The sequence below is a fragment of the Battus philenor genome, unplaced genomic scaffold (genome assembly GCF_028537555.1).
Source record: "Battus philenor isolate CCGP_79_NKW_IND1 unplaced genomic scaffold, ilBatPhil1.0.hap1 SCAF_20, whole genome shotgun sequence".
NCBI classification, from domain to species: domain Eukaryota; kingdom Metazoa; phylum Arthropoda; class Insecta; order Lepidoptera; family Papilionidae; genus Battus; species Battus philenor.
The window spans coordinates 6,928,620-6,944,520 of record NW_027181683.1 but is presented as its reverse complement, the minus strand read 5'-3'; the positions used below and the strand labels follow the sequence as shown (position 1 = coordinate 6,944,520).

The following is a 15,901-nucleotide window of genomic DNA, read 5'->3' as shown; positions in this document are numbered from 1 at the left end:
TGTATATAAATTAAACTTGTAGCTATGCAAGCATTACCTTTTGTATAGAAAGTAAAATGTATAATGTTATACAAAGATGTCATGATTTTCTAGTCAGCACTTTCGTATATGGCTTCGAGATGAATCAAAACATAAGAAGCTCTTGCAAAAAATGCTCTCCATAATAAGTCTCAGTATGTTTTTGTGCGGTGACGCATCGATTAACGCTGCGGATGGGTTTCCGTTTAAGACAACATTTTGAACCGGTTAAGACGATTGTTGGGGGTAGTAGAATTAATGTTATTGTTTAATATAAGGTTTATATAAACGTCTAAATTATGCCTTAAAAAAGTTAACAAATCGTTAATGGATCTGTCTGTAGGCATACATAATAAAGTTCCACAAGATATTTCAGACGTTCCTTTTCTTAGTTTTATATCTGAAATTAAAAGTATTTAATAAATTTTATATATATATATATATATATATATATATATCAATATTATAGCGTTCAGGAATTTTTATCTCAACGAAACGTGTGGTAGTTCTTTTATTGTCTCATTTACACGATTGACATTATAATGTATCAATTTTTTTTTTTAAAAAGAGTAAACTGTTTAGTTTCTGGCTGGCTCTTTTCAGCGGTACAGCATTCCGTTAAATGTTTGATATTTAAATGTATCACAAACTTTTTTTATACTATGAATGTACGTGCAGAATACTTATGAAGTGATTCATTGAGTTTGAACAGCGCATCTGCACATTGTCTCCCTGTCGATGTATAGGGGCAACTAATATTACTTATCCGATGGGCGGTCATCTCATCCTGCAATGATTTGGCGTATTAACTACATCTTAAATGAAAACTATCGTAAATGTAGTCGTCGATATACCATAATTGGTACGCTTGACACGCGGTTCAATAATTGCTGTGTAGTTTAATAGTACGCAGAGCACGATGATGCAGTTACAATCGCAAGTCTCAGTCCTCTACCGCTGGCCCACAACTGCTCAAAAGTAAATATAGTGTATAAATTTAACTTTTTTTTTATTTAATTTCCTACTAAAGAAGTTCAAACGTTTATTTACCTATTTTTATCAGACTAATATGAAGTAGTTTCATAATTATTCTTCGCTTAAAAATTTAGTCTTTGTTAAGGTATTTTAAAACAAATTCAGGCAATTTAAAGCATGAACAAATTAAAATCCTTGCCAAAATAACATTATGCCTAAAACAAAACGCACTTGTTGAAAATATTCTATTTATATTATTCTAATTGTAATATTAATATAAACAGATCGAGCAACAGTTATTAAATAAAATATACATTTCTTGTATGCTCTTATATTATCTATCAAATAAGGAGTAATTGTTGTAAATTTTATTCCAAAACCTTTTGCGATCTAAAACTGACCATGCATAGAATCCATGACATGACTCAGATTTAGCTTACCCTTTATTTCACGATCGCATTAATGCCTTGTACGTGTTCCGTATGAAATTAGGGCGAGAACTCTACCAACCCCTCGATGCGACCGTCCATCTGTGGTCTGCTTTATCGATTAAAACAGTATATTATTTACAGTTTCATACATCTGCTGTTTATTAACAATAATTGGTTATATATAAAATAACAATATGTTTTATTTGAATGTTATTTCGTGTGAATGGTACATACTATCGAATGATACATGGGTTGTTATTTATTACAGCTAACAATCCATTTTTTATTAAAATCCAATGATGCATATGTGTGTGAATAAGATTTTTCAGTTAAACTTGTTGGAAATCGCGATGTCATGAGGGCAGATAATTAAAAGTGGTCGAACCAAAGAATAATAAAACTTTTAATGCAATAAATATTAACGATATGTATGTAGAGAGTAATCCACAGGGCGTTACCGTATTAATCTGCACACAGAAATAAATACTACATCTTGGCGCAACTTGGCATGAAGAAAGTACACCTGTCCCATTCTCACGTTCGAAAATGATACAAGCGCGAGAGGGATAGGAGGCGAAGGGCCGGAATCAATACCACATGACAGCGGCCGGTGTTTTATTTTGTTGGAGACATCATTTTGTTTATGTGTGCGGAGAGATGTGTACATCACACGTCTGTAGGTGTAGATGAACTCGATTTTACGTTCTGAAAAATTGTTCCACTATTATTATCGATTGCTTTGCGACAAACCAAAACTTATAACTTTTCCACTCCATTCGAAGTGTTATTTCGCCGACGCAGCGTTAACACAGTTTCATGTTAATCAAACAGCCTTTCATATGCCATCTGCTCGTACTAAAACAGGTCTAAATTCTTCCATAGAATGTACAATGATCTTAACGCTAAGTCACCTTGTCTTGACATGTTTAGTACATCGTTATACTAGTTTCTATAATTAGCATTGACACACTGGGTCGATGAAATTGAATAATGATTTAATTTTTTACGTTTTGTTAGATATTGTGTATGTATACAAACTTTAAATGAGGAGGTGCATCAGAATTTATTAATTGTCATAACACTAAATAAATAAATATATATGATTAGTTAACAATTTTATTCATATAATAAGTGTCAGAATACTTACCATAATCAGTGAAGAATGATTTAAATTATGATTAAAAACATGACTTCAAAATAGTGAAAAAAAAATCGATTAAAAGTGTAATTATTATCCATTCTTTGTAGATTTACGGAAAATATTTAATGAATGGTTCTACCAAGAAACATTCATTTAGATATTAATACTTCTAATAATACCGAAGACCTTGGAATTAGATTGTGCGCATTCTACGCCTTTATTAGGCGTGAAAATATGTATTATTTTGTTAATTGTATCGACGAAGCCTACCAACTACCGCCGAACTTATTCCATATGAAACAAATCATTGTTATGTTAACAAATAGCGTTCATACGTATCTGATATAGTGAACCAAAAACAATGACTTCGAACAGCAAAATAAAATTCTGCGCCAAACCCATATGACTCATTACAAATCCGAACTATAACACAAGCCGTCATTTATTTACAATTTTTCCATGTAACGGTAAATCTTACCGAGAATCACGAGCGTTCAACATAATTTAACTAATGTGGGGTTGTTCAACTGTAGGGCGCGTCGCGAACCCCTGTGTCAACTAAAGTTGGTTAGCGACGGTCAATATTACCTCTGCTACTGTTTTGATGACGCTTGTTCTCGTGTATATTATTTATTGCATATGTACATTACATTGTGACTATAAAATAAGTGAATTCTTAAATTAAAATCGATAATCACAACGTAATTATAGTATTATTGAGTATTTTTATTCGTTGGCGTTTCATATTTTAAAGGAACAAATACGTAAATTTAGTTTTTACGTAATTACGTTAAATAAAAAAAATATTTGTTATTACAACATTTTGAAAAAAGTTTTCGTATTTTTTATTTATTTGCATTAAATCAATATATGCATATATAAGTGTTACTATTGATTTGCGATTTAATTAAGCAAATATGAGTAATGTTACTTTATGATTACATTTTTAAAAAGGCAATTTATTAGTGCTACTTGCATTTATTTGACCTATTGTGTTGATTTAGTCCAATTACTTCGTAAATGATAAGTTAATTATGTACCTTTCAATTCCTCTTAAGGAGACGAATATCATTGTTTTGGACCAGTCATTTCACTTCTAACCAAGTAAACGCTCATTTATTTCATCAAATTATGGTATTTGTATTATCTATATTATACAGGTGATTAGTTATAGATGTATAAGCTTTATAGGGGTGAGTATAATGCTCATTAGCTCTTAATGGTGCACCATATCCAAAAGTCAATAGTTTCAAAAATAATAAATAACGTAATAATAATATGGTATGAAAAACCCGACTTCAAAATTCGGATTACAACTTATTATTATTATTTGGTTTACTATCTGCCCCTGCAGATTTTGTGTTAGAAGGTAGAAGTTATTGAACTATCGCATTCTAATAGAGAATATAATTAGTATAACACATTTCATAGTGATTACTTTATACAGGTTGATTGGAAATTGTTGTAAAGGCCTTAAAGGTTTTTTTGCTGTCAAATGATCTATAAATATCTACGAACTAATAATCCTGCACATTTAAAGTTATCTTTAAATAGATCGTCATCATTGGTTTTTCATGAATGAGGTATACATTGATCAGCGTCATTCCATATGTTTGTTTATCAGTCATGGCAAGGCGTGCGAAAGCGAAGCCATTAAAACTTAGTTATTTTTAGCATCTAGTAAATATTGGCACATATTCAAAAGTTTTACATTCACATCGTCCCATTTCTTTGTCCAGTTACATTTAAATATTTTACAGTGTATTCCAAGCTATGCACCTGCAATGTACGTAATACATACTCACTAAAAGATCGTTATTTGAAGGTTACTTCTTTTAACAAGTATAATGTAGTATTAAATGTGAATAAAATTTGTCGAAAAAACTAGGAAGTATAATAAAAAACAAAAACATTTTAGTTTGAATTTGTATATATATCCTAGTTTTTCGTTTCATTGGCTTTAAAAGCGTCCATATTTACTATTCTATAAAAGATAATAGTTTTTATCTTTTGTTACAGAAACAACGACTGGATTTGCAAGAATGTGTTAAGTGACATAAGTGCAGTGTAAGTGAAGTGTGTGAAGTGACATGGAGTGAAACAATGTGCGTCGTGGCAATGTCTCTCGCCCTTTGTGCCTCGGGTTCTGAATGATAGCTACCACTCAAGGTAAGCACGGCTTCATTTTTTACCTTAATTTTTAAACTATAGTCATGCACTTTTTTTTAAAAAAACTGCGCTTAATGTTGTTATTACATAAAACCTATTTATTTTTTGGGATTATATCATTGTTACGCATGTACAAAATATTGGCTATAGTTAATTCAACACAAATATTTCGTGTCTTCTGTTATTATTATTTAAGAAGCCCGTTAATACTGTTATTCTGTTTGTTTATTGTATCTTTTGTAAATTGACGTGAACTTATATTATGTTTGTGTGCCTATTAAAGCAAATTGAAAACATGACATTATTAAATGTTTTCCGTTTCTTATTTATAATTCATAGAATTGTCGGTTGTAACATAATCACGTATTTCTATTTTACGCAGCTTTGTTTAAGTGGGGTCTTGATATGGCTTCGAGTGGAAAACAAACGCCTTCTTGTAATGAGATGGTTACGTAAGAATAAGAACGGGCAAATTAACCTGTGGCATATGATCATTTATAATTGTGTAATTACACGGACTCGAGAGCTATGAGACGAAGATTAGGCGGATAAAACATGCGAGTATAGATTACGTAAATTTAAAGATTATTTAAGTGAAATCTCAACAGACATAAAATGACAAAGATCGTAAAAAATGTAGTTGAAAGATTTTATAGACGTGAAAAGAAATATTTTATGTATAAAATGCTGCGAAAATGATGAAACACCAAGTTTAAGCTATGCGTAATTTATTAGTACAATCAAGCCAGTTTTTGTATAATGATTTGAATCAGAATCAGAATTTGTATTTGTATAATGATTCTAAAATATTGAAACTTAATGTACGAAGTTATTAACAAAAAATGTAAGTATAATTTTTATATCTGGCTACCGAGACATACAAGTATCCCAGTAAAATAATAGTTCTCGCAAAATTGATCACAGACTATATAGTATATGGTCAATCGCTTTAGCAATCTCTTGTTACTTCAAAGGTTTAGGATTTTTTCTACATGAGAGTTTTTATGCGGTTTGTTTTCACCGTTTAAACATCCTTTTTTTTAAAACATGGATAATTATAAGTTTTTTCTTGTGATTTTTATGCGATTTCTATCCTAGTGCACATTAACAGATTTGATTGTATTACTCTTCTGACGGAGATTTCTGTGGCCTTAAAAAGCTAATCCAAATGTGTAAACATAAAAATGAACTAGTTCAGTCGCTTTCATCTAAAGCAAATAAAGCACTTCCGTCGTTTAGATAAACTGAATAAACAAACTGTTCTATCGATCAATAGCCTTCCGTCAGATGCTGTGATCTCGTTGATGAAACCCGATGTCTGTTTTGAAATATCTTCAAAACTGACCTAATTAAGCCAAAACATAGTGGATTATAAATTAGAATTTAGTTATAATTTGATATTGGCCATTACAAGGTATTGTCCTACAGTATTTGTATATACATTGAACATTATTCTCTGTTCTTTAACATTATTAAACGTGAACGTTCAATGCGTCTGTATCAAAATGATGAAGCAATGCCTAAAGACGAAGGTCTTTGACCCGTGTGTGTTGCTGTTGATAACTTATGATCTTTCAGCGAATACCTTGCAGTGGACTTCTACCGCCTGAAAAGAAAAAAAGATTCGAAGAAATAAATAAATCAATATGGTAAACGGAACGGTACTTGTTTCACGTTTATTTTTGTTACATCTTTTCATGTGTACTAACCTATGAAAAATATATTAAATACAAATAGTATTGTGGGTATTTACATTTTACTTTGCGATTATGTGGTGAAATAAGTTAAAATTATTGGAATCGAACTATCGACGTTATAAAAAGAGAGAAAAGGCACAGAAACAAACTCAGCTTACCTAGTTCTTTTTATAATAAAAGGGTTAAATTTATTTATCGGATCTACGTATAATAAAGGTAAGATTTAATATTATATAACTAATATTATATATAGAAATGAACTAGACGCAACCTTTGTTTTCAAACGCTAACCTTCTATAAAATTAAAATAAATACCTAAAGGTAACTTTTTAAATTTATATAAATTACTACAGTCTAATTTAAAGATCATGACATTAAGAAACAGGTTATTTAAGTATGATTGATGTTCTAATCATGAGTTTGGAGTTATACAAATCAGCTTAGTATTTAATAGGTTCAAATACAATTAATATATTTTTAAGATAACCTCAATCACATTTTAAACATAACGTTTTTATGTGAGGTAATTAAAATAATCATTACATATACCCTCGTAAGTTTAAAGAGACGTTTAAGTTATAAAAAATATGATTTTCGGGTGAATTGAGAATATCATATCAATAACATCTTAGTTCAACGACAGATAGAAATATCGCGATGGATTTTACAGCACGACTTAAAATGTACCGTTACATAAGTTACGGAAAGTTAATGGTGTGTTCAAATATTGTAGTCATTGAATCGCACGGCTTTCTATGAATAAAGCTACATCGTTAACAACTAGAAAAATTTAAAATAATAACTAACACTTAAGGAAATTCTTTACTATTGTTTTGATATACACTTTATCATTTGAGTGGTGGCTATTGTTTCTTATAAACACCAATATATTTAACGTCGATAGTATATAGATATAAAACGGCTTAGCTGCCGCATAGGGCTACGCTTTTACATATCAGTCTTATATTCACCAGCTGATAAACATTTTTGTAGTTGAGTTTTGTAAATACCCACATCACTTCAGTAATTTTGAACTTGTTCGCTTGTAAATTTTATTGTAATGAATGAAACTGATTATCGAGAACTCATTACTAATTTTATCATTTTTATTAGTTGATAGTCGTTGCCGACATTACAAACACGTCACAATAACTTGACAGATTGTGATAACATTATTTTGACCATATTAATCAACTTAATCTGTAATAAAAACTTAGAAAGAATGTTATTATACTTCGGGTTTTAAGGAAAAAATGATAATACCAAATACAGTTTTTTTTTTCTTTGTCGTTCATCTTTATAAGTTTGAACTCGATATATTGTACTTAATGTTCGAATTATAATTCCAAGCAATAATCCTTTATTTGCAGAAATTTCATTTAATAACTATCACTAATCACTAATCTTAGCATATTTGGTGACACAATCTTGCATTTCTAATTATATTAGCCCAATTCATTACAAACATAGGTTACACAACATATACAAAACAATATCTTACATATAACCAAGTCAAATATATTCACTTGAGATGATAATCCAATTAGTCTTGTATTAGTTTAATTATACTACCGACTACCCAATGCTAACCCGGAATACCATGACTAATGCTTTACTGCATTTCTTCAGCTATATAAACCGTGCTGATATTATCCTAGATAAATCGTTACAAAAGAATTACAACTTTTTCCAAAAAAGGACAAAAAGTAAAAAAAAATGATTTTCATAGTTTTTGCGGTCTGTGGGACGTCTCCTGCTGGATATAAGTCTCCAAAGATTTCCAATACAACCGGGTGAAAGGGGCCTGTACCGATGATCTGACGAATTCCACAAGGTCGTCTATCATATAGGAAATCTTCACACCAGAACTCAAAACCCCAAGCGGCCGTCCGTTCTGCCTGTGGCCCGCCCACTGTCACTGCATCTTGCCAATGATTATCGCTTCGCCATGTCAGTTGCTTTAGTTAGTCTATAAGCTTGCCAATGCGACCCAGGATGAAAGGCCACGTTTAAAATAATACTTAATAATATAATAACAACACTTAAAAATAGTATTAAATATCTAAACAATCTTAAATTAAAAAGTATTTCCACTAAAATGACTTGAAATCGTTATAGACGCCAGTGTAAAGTTATTACGTTACTTATTACGTTATGTATTATTAGTTTAGCAGAGCTCAGCTGTCTCTTTGGCATAGTATTTGTAAAGGGATCTGCGCGATCATTTTTGAGATACTCTGAGAAGCTGTATATGCAAGTAAACAGGCAAATAGTATTTATCAATTTAAAAAGGAGCAGGTAATAAATCCCTTACTACTAATTGTCCAATGTGATGCCGTCATTGCCTCAAAACAAACGTACCTTTAATATTATTTAGATGTAGTTACAATGAACCGATGTTATTGATGAAGTAACCGACACGCAAACTCACCGATCGTGACGCCATAAATTCAACACTAACACGATTTTTCATGTAATAAGATTTTACTTCTCATGATAATCAGCTTGTGTTTGTCTTTTAATACATGTAACTGATCACGAAGGCGAAAGTGTATGTACTAAATTAGTATGTATAGATTATTTTTACACCAACGGCACAGCGGCAGGCAAAGAATATTATTCTGCATCCATTATTTTAGTTTCCTGTTGATCTCGGCGTCATGTAGATCGAGATACGTGATGAGCTATTTTTTTGAACGCAAAAATATTTAGAAATGCGGAAAGACAAATTTTCTATGTTAGTATTATTTGCCTAAAAAGTAAATTCCGTTGTATAAATCGCAGTCATATTTCATTAATACTATTAAACCAGTTTTTCTATTGCTATTTTTAATGAAAAAAAAATGAACAATTTCTTGTTATATTTTGTCGTTGGGGCCGAAAGGTCCCGAGTAGCGATCACGAACCGGTAGACGCGCTATGGGCAGGTCCCCACGAGGTGGACCGACGACATAGTCAAGATCGCGAGAAGTAGCTGGATGCGATCATCGTGGCGATCTTTGGGGCAGCTTATGTCTTGCAGTGATCGTCTATCAGCTGATATAATGATGATGATGATATAATAAAAATAAATCAGAATATTGCCAGAAATACGTTATAATGTAAATAATGTTGTTACTTTAAGGTAATTTGATTATTTCTGATTAAAATTCTTGTTTATTTATTTTTTACATTTCTTTTTAGAACTTAACACGTTATTCAAATTATTATAAGTTACGTGCAATAACTTGTGAATTCAATTTCAAATAATCGACCGGCACGTACGAGCGACGTTTCAATTTATAAAAGCGCCGACCGTGCTTTCCAATGTAGCGCTACTCTCTGCCAGTTCAGGGATTATCCAGAGATTACGCCTGATGCTAGAACAATCCACTTATACCGGTGGTCGTTAAAGCAGAGCTCATTACACATAGTTGTGCACAGCTCTTGTTATCTTTGGCACGAAGGCTTAGCCGAATTCCGGCCACGAGCATTTGTGTAATATTCCTATTGTTTTCGATTCAGCAACACTGGGCGTGTTACATCGTAACAGTGTTGTGTTCCAACCTAAAGATCTGGTTGTCAAAAATTTACGATAGTTATCTATACCAAATAAACATTGTTAATTTAGTCACAACGGAGCAAATTGTATTTGTTTTAGCCTAATATCAAGAGACAAATTAATTTTGAAATATTACCAAAGCAAAATTTTGTGACATTCAACTGCCGGGCAATTGAAACCGTTGCGACGTATAAAAAACACGGACAGTACGGATTAGACGGGCGCTAACCAATCGTCACACAAACTGCTTCCTTCGTTCTCACGGCGTATTAACTCTAGTTTCTAAGTCTAACAGTTCGTTAAACACGACCGATCGCCGCTCGGGCAAGAGTTGAGACAATGCGGGGTCATTGAACTGGCGACCGCGCGAACACTGCTTGCCGTTTACACGGAAATAGGTAGAAAGTATTGTCTAATACAATACTACTAATTAGTGCTATTTTTCGCAGTTGAAGTGTCTACTTGTATGTTATATAAAACAAATAAATTTGTCTAATTGAAATCTACTAATATTTTGCCTGAACTCGACATTCAATTTAAATACTCCTCTATAATTTTTATAAAAAGTATTCACCTTTACTTTTTTAATGTCTCTAAACAATTTTGAAAGCAACAATGTCAATGCAAAATAAAAATTAAAACTGTTTTTGTTGATTTCAAATACTTGCACTATTACTTTGTTTAAAATGGTATAAAGAGGTGAAAACTACAAGATACTATGTAAGGTGATTATACTAATAATAAACATGTTTTATAAATTCGTTTTTTGTTGGATGAGTTTAACCTGTTTAAACGTTATAAGCGAAACGATGGTTGAAGAAAGTTTGTATTCAGTCATTTGTAAGAATAACACTCAATTTTCAATTTTCATTCCTTACCTAAGCTTTAAAAATTCAGTACCTAGTTATTTTATAAACAGGCTCGACAGCTTGAAGGTTTTCGTGAGTCTCTTCACGCTTGACCGATCTTACCTAAATAACATTCAACAAACAATATGAAACTATAAAATTGTATATACTAAAAACTAATACAATTTTAACATTTTAACAGTAACATCATTTCAGCAGTTATTCAGATTTACAGTATTTACTAACTTAATTTATTAATATTTTAAATGTGTTTCAGTATTTCACAGTAGCACTGTTAAATGTCGCATTTTGTGTTTAATGTATGATATATGTTTAACACTATTATTCGTCTATTTCGCATAATTAAGTTACCAGGCGATGTAGAGTCTTATTTATTGTACTGGCTAGTATTTGTGTAATACCATTAGTTTTAGGAATAAAGATATTTTTTTAGCAATATAAATTCTATTTTTTTCTTTTACTAAAACCTCAATGACGCGCGTTGCCCTGTGGCATAAAATGATAGGTTTCTCAACCTCAGTTATTTCTTAATGGTTTAACACAAGATCTAATCTCCAATTAATACAATAAAAAAAGTAATATCTTTTATTTTAAAACCTGTTAATAGTATATGGATTTATTATTTCTTCACAATTTTAAAAATATTACGTTACTTTTAAGTCAGATTAGGCGGAAATAATTTCTTCGGAGAAGTATTGGTGCGAAATATTTATTCCGAATTAAAGCTTTATAGTTAGTAGAATTATTGGTCTAGAGGGTATGTGGTATATTTTCTCGTCTAGAATTACACTGTTATCACTCCGCTATATTCGCTATTTACTGCGGAAAAACAAACAATGATTAAAGTAAATTTCGTCATCATCATTCATCATTTACTTAACTGGTCTAAAAGCCATATAATGCGCCAGTACCGACCGCCATGGCAAAAACATAGGTAATAAAAAAAAATTGTTCTTTTTTATTGATCTAAAGATCGACTTCGTGTGTTTAATTTTTTCATGTGCTGCAGCCAGTCTATACACATACATCTCTAGATGTACACAGTCTACCATTATTGCTATTTATATATAAATCGAAAGTTGATTTACGTTGTTGGTATTTTAAAAACCTGATAAAAGATTAGTGTTATTTACTTTGTCGATAAACTATTTGAATAGCTTGTGATATACGATTAGATTGGTGTAGAGTAGGATGAAATTTAATGAAAAATAGTATAAATCTTGTTTAACAACTGACACGTCATCTCGTCTCAAAACAATGTGACCTTATAAACAAAATATCTTTGATTTTTTTTTACGTATCTACTAGTAGTACGTACATATGGTAAACGCGTTTTAATGTGTTTTTGTAATATAAATGTAAAAGCCTTAAAGGTCATACATATTGCTATTTAATATTCTTATAATTATTTTAATTTTGCCAGATAAACATAATCTTGCAGGATTCAGGACGATAATCGTAGTTCGCAATTAAAAACTTGTATTATTAGGCTAATGGCTTTAAAACCCTTCGTAGCTTAATTGAAGTTTTCCTGACACTGAAACCATGTCTAAGCTTTAACAGTTTTCACTTAAAGCTAAACCAAAAATTTATTAAACATTTGTAGCTAATTATTAGCTGAAATTTTTAACATTTGTTCTCATTTTTGTTGCTATCAAATTAACATCTAAAAATTTAACTAATATTTTTTAATGTTTCCTGATACGGCTTGGTCTTCAAGTAAAGAGTATATAAGTACTATCAAATTCAGGTAACTACTTTGATTTACCTGTTTACCTTGCTCACCTGATTACCCTGTATTATTACGGATGTTTTTCGGCCGTGGTTGTGGTCATATTAGCTGTTGGTTCGATTGTCTATCGTCCTTATAACACGATAAGTATTAACTCACGAAATTGTGTTTTAATTTACTATTATCATCATTCCATACGAAGGACATCCGATACTGGACATGGGCCTCACCCCGTATATTTACACCAATACCGGTCGGAAACGGCTTGATATATATTTATATATATATATATATATATATATATGTCAAGCAAAAGGTATAAGATAAAAATAATTCATTCTGCATTCCATAGTAAAATAAACAAAATATTGAGTGGGATAGTTTATATACGACAAACACATGTATATACCAATTACCTATTAATATTTTCTCCATTCATGTAGTATTTAGGGAGGACGCCGTTAGGGGGACTTCATTCACATCGCAGTTTACCCCAAGTCGAGTAACCGAGGCGCGGCGCTAATAATTTATGCGAGTTGTTTTAGCTTTTACTGAAAAAATGTGTAAATACAAATGTATGCAAATAATTTGCATTATTTTCCATTAATTTCTTATACACAAGTTGTCGTAGTCTTAATGACATTATATCTCGGCTCTTTTCTATCTATTAACTGTTATACTATCTTTGAATAATAACATATAAACCGTCATCATGGTCAAATTTAAGTACTCCTTTTGTTAAAATTGGCGAATGAATTGTTTGTAAATATCGTCCGCTCCCCTACGAAGGCTGCTTAACTACAAAATATTTTTCGGAGCAATGTGTATTTTTTGTAAATAGTATGTATAAACTTATAATAAAGCCTTTGGCTGTGCTCTTTTTTCATTTATTATTGCTATTTTATTTATTACTTTAACGCTAGGCATAATGTCAACACGTTGAAAATAAAAATGTTATATGTATGTTTTGTATAAGCCAAATGATTTGTAGAATTTCTTTTACCAAAGAAAAATAAAAAATACAACCAGTCCATCTAATGAAGATACGTTTCAGTGTTACTTCAAAAAAATTTTATGGCTTTTATTGATCTAATGCAATGTCAATAGCAGTACAAAGTAACATAGAATTGGTTTAAGGATTTTCATTCCGGTAATTTTGTTGTCTTAGAAAAATCTCGTTTGGTTGCCCAGTTACGATTAAAATGGACTACATTTTTGAAAAGTTGAACAGTAGTTAAAACGTAACTAAAGAATTGAAAATTGACCACAAAACAGTTTTAAACCATTTGAAAAAGAGCTGAGTATATAAAAATGCTCGATAATAAGAGTAGCAAACAAGGTCGCTAAAAAAAAACCTTGTGAACCGCGTTGTATTCATTTGTGATTCTTTATTGAAACCTACACGATTACGAAAAGTCATCGAACAAAATGGCCCCTGTATACTTAACTTAAATGTAAATATATGCCTCTTTTTAAGCTTGTCTAAATTTCATGTAAAATTTTAAACGGAACTATTTCCAATCTATTAGGATAAATGTAATATAACTATTAATAAAGTTTAAATACGCTATTAGAATTTGAATCTGTGAGATATTATAATAAAATTCTATCTAATATATTTTATACCGTATTATCATGGTAAAAAATACGTATTACTCATTTTGTTTTTAATTTGTTAATAGTGTATATGGTAATATTTATGTATTGATAGGTTGTTTTATTGTTCCAGGCGTGGGATGGACAAGGAGAACGGCGAGGGTGGCGATGCGGCCGGCAAGCCACCTCCCGACGGCTTGCTGGACGCCGCTGGCTTATTTGGAGGCAAGGAATTATATTATTACACTGTTCATTTATATTCTTATTATATACGATAACATTTAGAACAAGGATGCACAGACCGCGGCCCGCCGGTCCAATTCTGGTGGCCCGCCGACAGCAAAAATAATACTCTCGTACATTCGAAAAATATTGAATTCTATTCCAAAATAAAACCAAAAAAAAAATTAATTGCCTATATTTTTCAGTTCATGATTTGCCCGAGTGGCCCCTAGTCTTAATAAGTCTGTGCAACCATGATTTAGAATAACCGCTTTATTGACTTTGTCATAAGATTACGAACTTAGCTAGAACTCGTAATCAAAATTATAAACGTATTGACAATAGTTTCTATGGAGCACTGTTGGACCAAGGGGCTATGGTGACATATTAATTTAATCCGATACTCTCGCAATTACAAATAAAAAACGCGCGTAGTTATAAATGGCATTAGATTTAGGTACCAAATTCCAAGCGAAACTTACCTATAAAATATGTTACTGATATAAAATAAAATAAGTTTTATATTTATTTGTCACATAACCGTCATCTGGTAGCGTACCATGTCACCATGTAAGTCAACTCTGCCGAGGTCACTGACCTTGCTTACGAGCGTGTTCCCCACAAACATAAATCTGCGATGTAAATCTCTTGTAACACGTTGAAATAAGTAACAAAATCGATTAATTTTAATTACCCCTATTTTTACATGTTACAAAAATTATGATGAAATTTTCTATTAATAGACGCGTCGTAATATAACCTAAGTCTGAATTTATATTATTTTTGTTAAACTATCCAAACTAGGAAAGTATATAACAGTTATATTACATACATTAATTAAAAATATTGCACTTTATATCGATTCGCCAAACCTACACATTCTTTTTGTACGTTAATAATTTAGAAAAGTGATTCGTCTTAAGTGCTTCATTAACTTTCCGAGGTAACGTAAACATAATGAACATCGTGTTTTTAGATATACATCTCATTTAGTAAAAAATAAACTTTTTTGCGTGCGCTTTCAAGTACTTCAACTTTAGAAAATACACTATTCATGTCGCAGGCTCATGTAATCAAATTTGAAAACCTTTAATACCTTTATTCTCTTGTAAAATAAACAGAATCGTATCGATCGCAAAAGTTTTAAAATGAGTGATAAATCACTACATCATATGATAATGATGAATGTTTATTTTTAACCAGTCAAAGTATCGTGGTAAGTGGTAAAATTATAAATATTTTATTTACAGCTTATTGGGGCCGCGATGGTGCAGGCAGTGGCGCGGCGGCTGCGCAGGCGCAGGCTCAAGCTCAGGCGCAAGCGCAGGCTGCACTGTTCGGCTTCGGCTCCCGCTACCCGCCACCCACTACCCTCGGCGTTGCTGCTAATCAGGCCGCTTCGCTCGGTCTGCACCCTGCTGCCAGTAAGGATATCGTTCATCTTACCTTGCTATATTTATATATATATGCTATAAGTATATATCGTAAGAAAATATTTCATAATACACCT

The 15,901-nt window shown here is 31.6% G+C and overlaps 1 protein-coding gene across 1 annotated transcript in view; it reads left to right on the top strand.

The window, feature by feature from the left end:
- LOC137923076 (uncharacterized) overlaps window positions 1–15,901 on the top strand; it is a 76,911-nt gene that overhangs the window by 19,395 nt on the left and 41,615 nt on the right. Inside the window, exons 2-4 of the mRNA XM_068766208.1 lie at window positions 4,585–4,734; window positions 14,303–14,394; window positions 15,642–15,815. Coding sequence (XP_068622309.1) covers window positions 14,310–14,394; window positions 15,642–15,815 — 259 coding nt within the window. The 5' untranslated portion in view covers window positions 4,585–4,734; window positions 14,303–14,309. The remainder of the gene's footprint in view (window positions 1–4,584; window positions 4,735–14,302; window positions 14,395–15,641; window positions 15,816–15,901) is intronic.